This window comes from Rana temporaria, chromosome 1 (assembly GCF_905171775.1).
Source record: "Rana temporaria chromosome 1, aRanTem1.1, whole genome shotgun sequence".
Lineage (NCBI taxonomy): Eukaryota > Metazoa > Chordata > Amphibia > Anura > Ranidae > Rana > Rana temporaria.
Genome location: NC_053489.1, coordinates 178,592,889 through 178,605,496, shown reverse-complemented (window position 1 = coordinate 178,605,496; position 12,608 = coordinate 178,592,889). Strand labels below are relative to the sequence as shown.

The following is a 12,608-nucleotide window of genomic DNA, read 5'->3' as shown; positions in this document are numbered from 1 at the left end:
GTGCCAGTGGGAGGAAGAGTGTCCCATCGATGGTGCCAGTGGGAGGAAGAGTGTCCCATCGATGGTGCCAGTGGGAGGAAGAGTGTCCCATCGATGGTGCCAGTGGGAGGAAGAGTGTCCCATCGATGGTGCCAGTGGGAGGAAGAGTGTCCCATCGATGGTGCCAGTGGGAGGAAGAGTGTCCCATCGATGGTGCCAGTGGGAGGAAGAGTGTCCCATCGATGGTGCCAGTGGGAGGAAGAGTGTCCCATTATTGGTGCCAGTGGGAGGAATAGTGTCTTATTGCCAGTGGCATGAGCTATGCCCCACTGTTGCCGACAGTGTGGGGAATAATGCCTCAAGGGCCGGATAAAAGCATGCAAAGGGCCACATTCGGCCCCAGGGCCGCAGTTTGGAGACCACAGTTCTAAGCAAAAAAAACGTAATTCTAATTTTAGCCAGAATCATGCAGCTCTACTCTCAATGGAGCCGGTCCATGCCAAAGGGGTCTAGTGCGTATTCAGTCCAGTTCAGGTGCAAATTTAGGCAAAAATTCATACCCGATTTGCACTTGAATGGGTGAACAGGGATGCACCAGACCCCATGCTAGGAACGGCTGCCGCACATAGGTGATCCTGGCCTGTTGGATGGGCACCCTGACCAGTCTGCGGCTAAGCAACCCCCATACATAGAAAACTGAGATGCCCATAACTTTCTGATTGCAGACATCTCAAGTCTCCTGCATTTGGCTGTGGGCTCCCAGGCACCTGCGAGCGTAGGGCGATCTCCCAGCTGGGCCTGTCACTCAGCCACAGACAGAGCAGCCCAAGTGGCTGAATAGAGTATGGCCGTTCTGTCTGTGGCTGAGTGACAGGCGGATGCAAGGTGCTGCAAGCCGAGGCAGAGGGGGTGGGAGGGTTGGACAGCCCATACTCCTGTCGCCAGCCTGCTTAGGCTGCTGCATGGGGCCGGTCTGGCCGATTCAACAGGGAAGGAGGAGGGTGGGCAAAGGTAGAGCGAAGACTGTGCGCCAACCGTGATCTGCAGGCTGTAGCAATTAAAAAGAAAAAAAAACGTTACCCTATCAAGCGGACTCTTTCTCCACTTTCGGGTGCCGCTGCTCAGTTATCTACTGTGCGACACGTACATGACAGACCCGGTCTGCCTGGCGGATTGATATAGAAGAGACCGAGACTGCCATGTACTTAGCACACAGTAGATCACTGAGCAGCGGCACAGGAAAGTGGAGAAAGAGTCCGCTTGACAGGGGAAAGTTTTTTTTTTTTCTTTTAATTGCTACAGCCTGCCCGGTGCCCAGTCTTCTCTCTGCCACTCCAGTCTTCACTCTGCCTCTGCCCGCCCACCCCCTTCCTTCTGGGGAAGGATCTGACTCGCTAGCCCTATTGCAGCTGGACCCTTGGCCCCAGCCGCAAGACCCTTGGCCCCAGCCGCAAGACCCCAGGACCAGTAGCTTAGCAGCTGTGTGATCAGGCTGCATTTCATTGGGCACTGGTATAGCTGCATTTAATTGGCACAGATCAGGCTGCATTTAATTGGCACAGATCAGGCTGCATTTAATTGGCACTGGTAAGGTCATCTTTAGGGGGGGGGGGTCGCTGCCGCTGCCTCCCTGAAATGAGTCTTTGCAGGTTGGAATGTCTGATTTGAACACACCAACTTCAGGGACAATATGTTCACTTCCTGCCTAACATACATATCCCACCCACTTTCAGGTGCCATGGTAATGAGATAATCCATGTTAAGCACGTTGGCTGTCAGTGGTCATACAGGTATGGCCGATTGGTGCAAGGTAGAATGGAGACCTCTAGTAGTGGTCTGTATGGAGCTCAGACTATCATACCCCATGATTATTGGGGACATTCTGTCATTTAGTGTAGCGCCTGTGTACTTTATGGTACCGGTGCTAGTTAAATTTAAGGGTAGATCAGAGTGTAGTTAAACTCTGATCCAGATTGTTAAAGCGGGAGTTCAACCATTTATTTAAAAAAAAAAAAAATTTCCCTTAGCTTCCTGCTCGTTTTGTCTAGGGGAATCGGCTATTTGTTTTAAAATATGAGCAGTACTTACCGTTTTCGAGCTGCATCTTCTTCCGTCGCTTCCGGGTATGGGTATTCGGGAGCGGGCGTTCCTTCTTGATTGACAGTCTTCCGAGAGGCTTCCGACGGTCGCATCCATCGCGTCACTCGTAGCCGAAAGAAGCCGAACGTTGGTGCGGCTCTATACTGCGCCTGCGCACCGACGTTCGGCTTCTTTCGGAAAATCGTGACGCGATGGATGCGACCGTCGGAAGCCTCTCGGAAGACTGTCAATCAAGAAGGAACGCCCATTCCCGCAGCCCATACCCGGAAGCGACGGAGAAGATGCATCTCGTAAACGGGTAAGTACTGCTCATATTTTAAAACAAATAGCCGATTCCCCTAGACAAAACGAGCAGGAATCTAAGGCTAAAAAGTGCTCTCTAAGGGTGAACCTCCGCTTTAAAGCGGGGGTTCACCCTTAGAGGGCACTTTTCCCCCCTTAGATTCCTGCTCGTTTTTACTAGGGGAATCGGCTATTTATTTTAAAATATGTGCAGTACTTACCCGTTTACGAGATGCATCTTCTTCCGTCGCTTCCAGGTATGGGCTGCGGGAATGGGCGTTCCTTCTTGATTGACAGTCTTCCGAGAGGCTTCCGACGGTCGCATCCATCGCGTCACGATTTTCCGAAAGAAGCCGAACGTCGGTGCGCAGGCGCAGTATAGAGCCGCACCGACGTTCGGCTTCTTTCGGCTACGAGTGACGCGATGGATGCGACCGTCGGAAGCCTCTCGGAAGGCTGTCAATCAAGAAGGAACGCCCGCTCCCGAAGACCCATACCCGGAAGCGACGGAAGAAGATGCAGCTCGAAAACGGGTAAGTACTGCTCATATTTTAATACAAATAGCCGATTCCCCTAGACCGAACGAGCAGGAAGCTAAGGGGAGAAATTTTTTTTTTTTTATAAATGGGTGAACTCCCGCTTTAAGTGCAAAACAGGGTCTCTGTCTCAGCTTGGCTGTGCTGTGGGCTTATTCTGTTGTACTGGGGTGTTCTTTCAGCTCCGGTGCTGCAGGTGGCAGCAGTGGAGTCAAGGTTTGGGTGCTCTTTCCCAGCAGCCAATCAGAAGGGTTTGTCCTCGCTGTGCATGCTGGGGAGGGGTATTTGAGGCAGACGCCACTGGTTCGGGGTCTTCTTCGTCCAGTGTGGCACCCACCTTTAGGGTGACCACATCATAGCGCCCCGGCGTTATGGCCTACCTGGCCGGTGCATGCGTGCCACGCGGTGTTCCTGGTTCCAGAGCCATGCTGACCCGGAGCATCTGAACAGCGACGGGGACCCAGTGAGTGACTGGGTTCCCACCTATGAGGATCCCAAGCTGTACTGCTGTTTGGTTGGGAGTCAGTCTGAAGAGCGCCATTGAGAGTCTGGCAGTCTAAAAGGCTCTCGACAAACCACCGGGGATCAAGGTAGCCGGACACTGAAGGATTGATCACCTGTCAGTCAGTACCTGGGCGACAAGTTGAAGGAGATCCAGACGTAACTCATCTAAGGAGGGATACCTCCGAGAATTCAATCCAGAGAGGGCCTGTGGCAGAGGTACCTTTCTGAGGCTCACCAAGGAGGGTCTGTGGCAGAGACTTTCTCCCAAGTTCACCGAGGAGGGTCTGTGGCAGAGACTTTATCCTACAATTGTCTGAGTGATACACCGGCTGCCAGGTCAGTGAGAGAGGCCTGTCCGGGTACACTAAACCCACTCCGGCGGGAGCGGCGCAAAGAAGTGTTACGGGGAAAGGGAATAGCCGCTCCAGTTGGGAACCCAGATGAATATCCTCCGTTGCAGACAACTCAGGTGCAGGCAATGCACTTAGCAAAGCAGGAACAAAGATTGTCTCTGGACAGCCGCACTCTGAACAAATTGTAGCCTTTTATTAAAAGGACAGCACTACAAGTCAAAGCAAAATAAAACTGACGCGTTTCGCACTGAAACTAGTGCTTAGCCATGGCTAAGCACTAGTTTCAGTGTGAAACGCGTCAGCAGTCAGGTTTTATTTTGCTGAGACTTGTATTGATGTCCTTCTTTTAATAAAAGGCTACAATTTGTTCAGAGTGCGGCTGTCCAGAGACAATCTTTGTTCCTGCTTTGCAAAGAAGTGTTACGCTTGGGAGCAGGTTTGTTTCCCTATCATCACGCCTGAATCTACTATTCGCCTTTCTTCTTCAACTTTACTTTCCTCACCACAAGTTTACTCTTTTTACCCAGCTGGGTAGCAAAGAGCACCTGTCGTGGACATTCCTTTTCTTCTACTAAATGCAATACGCATTAGGGCCGAAACAACTAATCGATTACCATTTTTTTTTTTTTTTTTTTAAGGTTATTAACCGATTAACCTCTTTCCCACCGGGCTTGTTTTTCAGATTCGGTGTTTACGAGACTAGAAAATTACTTAAAACCCCCAAACATTATATATATTTTTTTCTCTAACACCCTAGAGAATAAAATGGCAGTCATTGCAATACTTTTCGTCACACCGTATTTGCGCAGCGGTCTTACAAACGCAATTTTTTTTGAAAAAAAAAAAAAAAATCACTTTTTTTCATTAAAAAATAAGACAACAATAAAATTTTGCCCAATTTTTTTATATATTGTGAAGGATAATATTACGCCGAGTAAAATGATACCCAACATGTCACGCTTAAAAATTTCGCCCGCTCGTGGCATGGCTTTAAACTTTTACCCTTAAAAATCTCGATAGGCGACGTTTAAAAAATTCTACAGGTTGCATTTTTTGAGTTGCAGAGGAGGACTAGGGCTAGAATTATTGCTCTCGCTCTAACAATCGTGGCGATACCTCACTTGTGTGGTTTGAACACCGTTTTCATATGCGGGCGCTACTCGCGTATGCGTTCGCTTCTGTGTGCGAGCTCGTCGGGATGGGGCACTTTAAAAAAAAAAAAAATTTGTTTTCTTATTTATTTATTTAGTTTATAATTTTTTACACTGAAATAAAAAAAAAATTGATCACTTTTATTCCTATTACAAGGAATGTAAACATCCCTTGTAATAGAAAAAAGCATGCCAGGTCCTCTTAAATATGAGATCTGGGGTCAAAAAGACCTCAGATCTCATATTTAGACTTAAATGCAAAAAAAAAAAAAAATGGAAACTGTCATTTTTTCAAATGACAAAAAAAATAAATAAATAAGTTTCTTCAAGACGCTGGGCGGGACTGACGTTTTGACATCACTTCCGCCCAGCAGAGCTATGGGGACGGGTGGGGGCGATTTTTCCCTCACTCGCATCCCCAGTCAGCTGCCGAACGGACCCGATCGCCTCCGCTACTGATGGCTCCGGTGAGCGGCGCGACAGGAGGGGGCCCTCTCCCGCCACCGATAACGGCGATCTCACGGCGAATCCGCCGCAGAGACCGCCGTTATCGTGTACAGTACTGGCCACTGAAGAGATGGATACCTCGGTTTTGGCAGCAGCTGTTGCCGTTACCGAGATATCCATCTTTAAAAAGAGGACGTCTTTTTGACATGGGGCGGTGGTCAATAGGTTAATCGAAACAATAATCGGCCAACTAATCGTTAGTTGCAGCCCTAATTCGCATCATTCACCCCTAGGAATTTCAGAGGAGCCATAACGTAACATGCCTCCCAAAAATCCAGCAGCTCCACTGGGGGTAATGCTACATTAGTTTACATAATGACCGATCTAGAAGATCCTCCTATAGAGGTGCCATGGCAAGGGATGGGCACCCCTGTGGATGGATCCCCCAATGACAGGCAGTATAGGTGTATGACTCACGGGTTGTTGTTGCTCATGGTCAGCAGCAGACTGCTCAGTAGGCGCACATTGGAGTGCAGGCCAGCGGCGGCCATGTCCCGTACATGATCGATCACACTCATATTGTACACAGCGGGTCTCCAGCAGCAGATCACACACAGACACTTCTCCAGCAATACTCGCATTAAATCATGGCGCTCGCTCGTGACTTCATCAAACCCAGCACTTAAGCTGCCCGCGGCGCGCCTGATCCCACCTTACACACATTGGCTGTCAGATACAGTAAGTCACATGCGCTTCAGTAGCCGACTGGAGCACTAGCCTCACACTAATAGCCAGAACGGCTTTTGGAACTAACCACCGCATTTCGCAACAGGCGCTTTTTGGACACCTGCTCTAACGACGTCACCTGAAACGGTGTCCTGCGGCTCAGCTGTGCGTTCCAAAGGCAGGGCGGGGCTTGTGCGTTTCACTAGGTAGCGAAGCCTATAAGGGCGGAAGTGTTACAAGGCGGAGAGGTGAGAAGGGAAGCAGTGTGGAGAAGAGCCTGGTATTGGTCGTAATGGCAGATCAAGCTGGTCTTCTGCTCAGGAAGCAGCTAGGAGGTAATAGCGGGGGGCTCGCTTTGTTCTCAGTACATGTGCTATTGTCTGGTGGGGGTTCTGTACGACTCGTCTATCTACTGGAGGAGTTTCGCAATCCCAGTGCCACGCCGCTTTCATAAGAGCTCCGTACTTATATGGCCGTGTTATGTCTGGCCTCTGCCCACACACAGCCAGCTCTGGCCTCCCAGGGAGCTCTGTATTGGACAACAGTCTATATGACTTGAGTGCTCAGGAGTAGAACTGAAGGCTGGAGTAATAGAGAGTTATAAGCCCAGTGTTTGCCATCTGTATCCCATCCGGGAGATTTCCCTTGATTTCCTGTCCTATTCCCAAATCGGGAAGTGAGAGGAAATCCCTCACAGATGAGGACATTCTTGGTAGGCACTGTTGGAAGATTTCCCCTCTTTCTGGTCTGGTGTCTGCTCACAAACTTGGGCTTTTCTTTTCCCTGTCACCAGGACAAATGGTCTCCTTTGTCATTAAAATTACTTCAATTCCCAGAACATAAAAACATATATATTCTGAAGATGGAGGCTCTATAAAAATGTGCTTTTTGTGCAACTGTTTATTAAATGTATATATTCTGGTAAAAAATATAATGTGAATTTTAGTGCAAAACCAAACCATCTAATATCCTTTTTGGTTAAAATATAAGATGAGGTTGCGTTGAGTAAATGGATACCAAACATTATCTTAAAACTGTGCATCTGCGATATCCCCAAAAACTACGGTGCCCAAAAGTCTCCTTAGGTGATGCTTTCAGACGCCTTTCACACTGAAGCGCCATTAAAAAAAAAATATATATATATATATATATATATTTGTCCCTTGATGGACGCAGCTTCCTTAAATCTTGACTTGTGGGTTATGTTCCTGTTCTATAGGAGAGGACTAGGCAGCACATGTTAGATATTTAAATACATGTTACATTAAGACAGTGTTTCTCAATTCCAGTCCTCAGGCCCCCCCAACAGGTCAGGTTTTCAGGATTTCCCTCAGATGAAAAGGCTGTGGTGATTACTAAGGCAGTGAAACTGATCAAATCACCTGTGCAAAATAATGGAAATCCTGAAAACCTGACCTGTTGGGGGGGCCTGAGGACTGGAATTGAGAAACACTGCATTAAGAGTTGAACAGCCTGCCTAGGGGGCGGTCTCTGCAGTCAGTTTTTTTTTCCTGCCTAGTAGAGGAGTAGGACCTGGCTCCCTTTTGACTCGGGGTCCTAAAGATGTTTTTATTTATTTTTGAGAATCTTCTATCAACTGCCGGCTGACAGGCTGGATATTATAGATCCTTGTAGTCCACCCACACCCCTTCCTCCAGTCTGGCCATCGAGCGTGAGCAGACCTTGGCTACGTGCTTGGTCGGCCACAACATAGCTCACCGGCCACCCCTGGAGCCATGGGGTATGGTCTCCGGGGTTCACATGACTGGGCTGCTTACTGTCTCAGTCACAGTGGACCAGGCCGACAGCTACTCCGTATTACTCGGTTGAAAGTCAGGAACACGCCAGCAGGGACGGGTAAGTAAGGTTCCTCCTGTTGAGGTAGGATGGAACAGCTGGGCATTCCTGGGAAGGGGGTTCTCCTCTTCCTCTTCCTCTCCCTCTCACTTTTTTTTTTCCCCTCCTTCCCTTGCAGGGTTTGCTGCGACCAGGGTATACCTTTTGTGGGACTCCAGGTCCCGTTATGGTCTGTGGGGGGTAGTCTTTTTCGTGGGAAGCCTCCACTGCGGCCTTCTTGTCCACCTTGCTGTATTTGGGCCCCATTTTGATAGCGCCAGCGCCATTTTTCTGTGACCTGTGCTTATCATTGAATTTCCCATTGGTGGCCATTTTGCCGTGGCCACGCTGTTACGCAGGTCTGCATTGCAGGCGGCCATTTTCTTGTGGTTCGTGCCCTTTTTCTCTGAGGTGTTTCGGCGGCCATTTTGGAGGTTTTTTTTGGCCTTTTTAATGCTGAACTAGCTTCCTGGATGGTGCGAACGGCGCAATTCACCTCACAGGATTTCTTCAGACACGCTCTGTGCAGCATAGGAGGGTGGATGTTTTTGTTTTGCCTACATCCCTAGGGGCTGTCAGTGGGCAACATGGAGTCAGTGGCTGACCTTTCTTTCCCAAACATTCCTGAGGCAACAACCAGTGCCCCTGCACCTGCAGTTCCCATGGATACACTGTCGGCAGTCCTGGAGTTATTTGTTGCCAGGGTGGAAGGTGCGGGCAAAAGGGGGGGGGGGGAAAGCGCCCGCTCCCCGCCATCTTCTGGGGAATGCTCTGACTCAGATTTGGGCCTGGCTGCGGCACAGGACCCCGGTTCTGGACTGTCAGAGGATGCGGACCAGGACCTTCCCGGTGAGGAGGATCCCTCGTCTGGGTCAGTGCAGGACACTTGTGAGTGCACTTATCAATGCTGTGAGGGACTCTCTCAAGCTGGGAGGATACAGCTGAGACGTCCACGCAGGGCTCAGTGTCATTTGGGTCACACAAAGCAAATCGCCCCATTAAAGTTTTTCCTTATGTGTCTTTGATAAGTTCATAGATGAGGAATGTGAACGTCTGCAGAGGTCCTTTTGTGGTCCCTCAGCGCATGACGGTCCGTTATCCTTTTTGAGGGCTTCCACTCCAATCGTTGACCCCCCGGGTTGCTCGGTTAAACAAAGTAACCACTCTCCCGGTAGAAGGGACCCCTGCGTTTAAGGACCTTACTGATAGGAGGTCCGAAGTGGTGAGCCGTTCCATGTTCCCCATGCTGGGGTCAGCGTTGCGGCCTATCTTAGCTGAAACTTTGGTGTCTCAGGCACTCGCTGAATGGGCAAAGATTTTGCAGCAGAGGAGCATCAGCTTCAGAGTGCATAAGGCTGACTGACCAATTGGTACAGGGCCTTGTGGATGCCTGTAATGCCACTCTGGATGTGGCCCCCTTAATCTCCAGAGCCTAAGTATCTGCGGTGGTATTGCGCCGCCTGATTTGGCTGAAATTCTGGTCCGCTGACCAAGCATCCAAAAGCTCTGGCAGATCTGCCTTTCAAAGGTGGGAGGCTTTTTGGTACCTCGCTGGAGGTAAGAGCACACTTCTCACTCAGTCCTCTAAGACAGTGGTCTCAACTGCAGCCCTGGGGCCGAATGTGGCCCTTTGCATACTTTTATCTGGCCCTTGAGGCATTATTCCCCACACTGTCGGCAACAGTGGGGCATAGATCATGCCACTGGCAATAAGACACTATTCTTCCCACTGATACCAATAATGGGGTACTATACCTCCCACTGATGCCAATGATGGGCTTTTAGTCCTGCTGACACCAGGACATTTTCTTTACCCACTGGTCACAGTCCGGCCCCCTTGAAGTTAGGACAGTAAACTGGCCCTTTTGTTTATAAAGTTTGGAGACACCTGCTCGAAGGGGAAGGAGCTGCACCATAAGCCGGGACCTTCATTTTCCACGCAGAAGCAGTATATTCGTCAGTCAGGGCCCGTGGGCAGATCCTCCCAGACTAACAAAGGTCCAGCTGGGGGACAAAAGTGTCCCTGTGTGCGCAAGCCTGCTACTGCATGAAGTTTTGCCCCCGTCCGACTCATGGGTGGGGAGGCGGATGGAATCAATTCGTTCGGTGGTTGCTGCGCTCCGTCAGGGGGATTTTTTGGCGTCCTTGGACATCAAGGACACATACTTGCATGTCCCCATCTGCATCAGGTTTCTGCGCTTTGTGATAGGCGAAGACCACTATCAATTTGTGGCTCTGGCCTTTGGCCTGGTGTTGGCACCAAGAGTTTTCACAAAGGTGCTTGCCCCGATTCTGGCTTTGCTGAGACAGTGAGGCATTGCTATCTTATTGGAGGACGTGTCTATAGTCAGTCAGACCCTACGGGAATTCGGTTGGGTGCTGAACATTCAGAAGTCGGTCTTGGTACAGACTCGGCGTCTGAAGTACCTAGGATTGATTCTGAACTCCTCGGAGGCAAAGTCTTCCTTCCTTTGGACAAGTTGCAGACACTCCGGCGGTGAAATTGTTGGCGTCCTGCAAATCGTCTGTTTTTTGCATGCAAGTTCTGGGCCTCATGGTAGCCTCCTTCGAGGCAGTACCGTATGCCCAATTCCACACAAGTTTTGCAGAAGGAGATCCTGTCCAAAGGGAACAAATCTCCGTTGCCTCTGGATCATCGGATTCAGGCAAGTCACCTGGTCAGGGCTTCTTAGTTGGTGGCTGAGATCCCCGGCTCTTCAGTCCGGGAAGTCGTTCCTTCCCTTCCATTGGACTGTGATCACAACAGATGCCAGCCTCACAGGTTGGGGGGCGGAGGAGTCTGGTGGCTCCAGTCGGCCCAGGGTCACTGGACTCCAGACGAACCTCGCCTGGCGATCAATGTACTAGCACTTTGAGCGATCAGGCTGTGCCTCTCCTCGTGGTCGCAGAGGCTACAAGGACATCCAATCGGGATCCAGTCGGACAACGCCACGGTGGTGGCTTATGTCCCCCATCAGGGTGGAACAAGGAGCTCGGCTGCGGTGTCGGAGGTTGCTCACATCCTGCGGTGGGCAGAAAGTAGCGTGCCGGATCTGTCAGCCGTTTACATTCTGGGCGTAGAAAACTGTCTGGCGGACTACCTAGGTCGCCAGATGCTGGATCAAGGGGAATGGTCGTTGCATCCAGAGGTGTTTCAACTTCTTTGCCCGAGGGGCACGCCGGACGTGGATCTCCTGGCTTCTCGCCGCAATTGCAAGGTGTCGAGGTTCGTGGCCAGGTCCAGAGATCCTGGGCAGACGCGTTGGTGACCCCGTTGGGGTGATTATCGGCTAATTTACGCCTCCCCCCACTGCAGAGTAGAGGCCGGGGGGATTCCGGTGATTCGAATCGCTCTGGATTGGCCCCAGTGTCCCTGGTATGCCAACCTTGTGCGCCTAGTGGCGAATGCGCCCTGGCGGCTGCCAATGCAGGAGGACCTATTGTCTCAAGATCCCATACTTCATTCTGCTTTACAGTTGCTGGCTTTAATGGCATGGCTATTGAAAGCCAGGTACTAAGGGACCAAGGTCTGTGCTGAATGCATGAAAGTCGCCTTTTAGAAAGATCTACCATCGCACTTGGAAGGCCTACATCTGTGTGAGGAGATGGAGTGGCGTCCATGGGCATATTCGATTCCTCTCGACACTATCTCGGAAAGTGGCCTTTCTAGTGGCCATTACATCGGGACGACTTTTAAGTTGGCGGCCTGGTCTTGCAGGTCACCTTACTTGGTACTCCATAAGGATAAGGCGGTGCTACGCCCGCAGCCTTTTCTTCTGAAGGTGGTTTCAGCTTTTCACCTAAATGAGTACATTTTACCTCCTTTGTGTCCTCGTCCGTCGCATCCCAGAGAGGCTGCGTTACATTCTTTAGATGTGGTACGTGCCTTGCGGGCCTACCTGTCTGCTACAGCTCTGTTCCGGAGGTCTGACTCACTTATTTTTTTTTTTTTTGTCTGTTCCACAAAAGGGCCTGGCGGTCTCGTCGGCCACCATTTCTCGGATCGGGCAGACCGTCATCCAGGCTTGCGCCCCTCCTTTTCCTGTCACGGCGCATTTGACCAGGGCTATTGGTGCCTCCTGGGCTTTCCGACATCAAGCGTCTGTCTCACAGGTGTGCAAGTGCATCTTCAGATGCTTCCTTCGACTGCAAGGTTTTGCAGGCGGCTGTTTAAGTTGCAACTCCTCCGTTGAGGAGCTCTGTTTGGGTACTTTTTTTTTATTATTTATTTATTTTTTTTTTGATTGCCGTTCCCACCCCTCGTGTTTTTTTTTTATTGTTTTACACTGCTTGGGGACGTCCCACAAGTCAAGATTTAACCACTTCCATACAGAGCATTTTCACCCCCTTCCTGCCCAGACCAATTTTTAGTTTTCAGCGCTGTCGCACTTTGAATGACAATTGCACGGTCGTGCGACGTGGCTCCCAAACAAAATTGACGTTTTTTTTTTTTTTTTTTTTTACAAATAGAGCTTTCTTTTGGTGGTATTTGATCACCTCTGTGTTTTATTTTTTGCGCTATAAACAAGAGCGACAATTTTGAAGAAAAATACTCTTGATTTGATAAATATCTTGTGTTTTTTTTTTTTTTTTTTTTAATTTTCCTCAGTTTAGACCAATACGTATTCTTATTTTTGGTTAAAAAAAAATCGCAATAAGCGTATTTGATCGGTTTGCGCCAAAGTTCTAGCGTC

General features: G+C 49.8%; 2 protein-coding genes across 2 annotated transcripts in view; one reads left to right on the top strand and one right to left on the bottom strand.

Moving 5' to 3' along the window:
- Positions 1-6,048, bottom strand: part of ANAPC7 (anaphase promoting complex subunit 7) — an 85,956-nt gene extending 79,908 nt beyond the window's left edge. Inside the window, exon 1 of the mRNA XM_040346711.1 lies at positions 5,830-6,048. Within this exon, the coding sequence (XP_040202645.1) occupies positions 5,830-5,993 (164 nt within the window). The 5' untranslated portion in view covers positions 5,994-6,048. The remainder of the gene's footprint in view (positions 1-5,829) is intronic.
- A 231-nt stretch (positions 6,049-6,279) lies between these two features.
- The window catches only part of LOC120933486 (ubiquitin-conjugating enzyme E2 G1-like), a 36,569-nt gene continuing 30,240 nt past the window's right edge, over positions 6,280-12,608 (top strand). Inside the window, exon 1 of the mRNA XM_040346722.1 lies at positions 6,280-6,413. Coding sequence (XP_040202656.1) covers positions 6,371-6,413 — 43 coding nt within the window. The 5' untranslated portion in view covers positions 6,280-6,370. The remainder of the gene's footprint in view (positions 6,414-12,608) is intronic.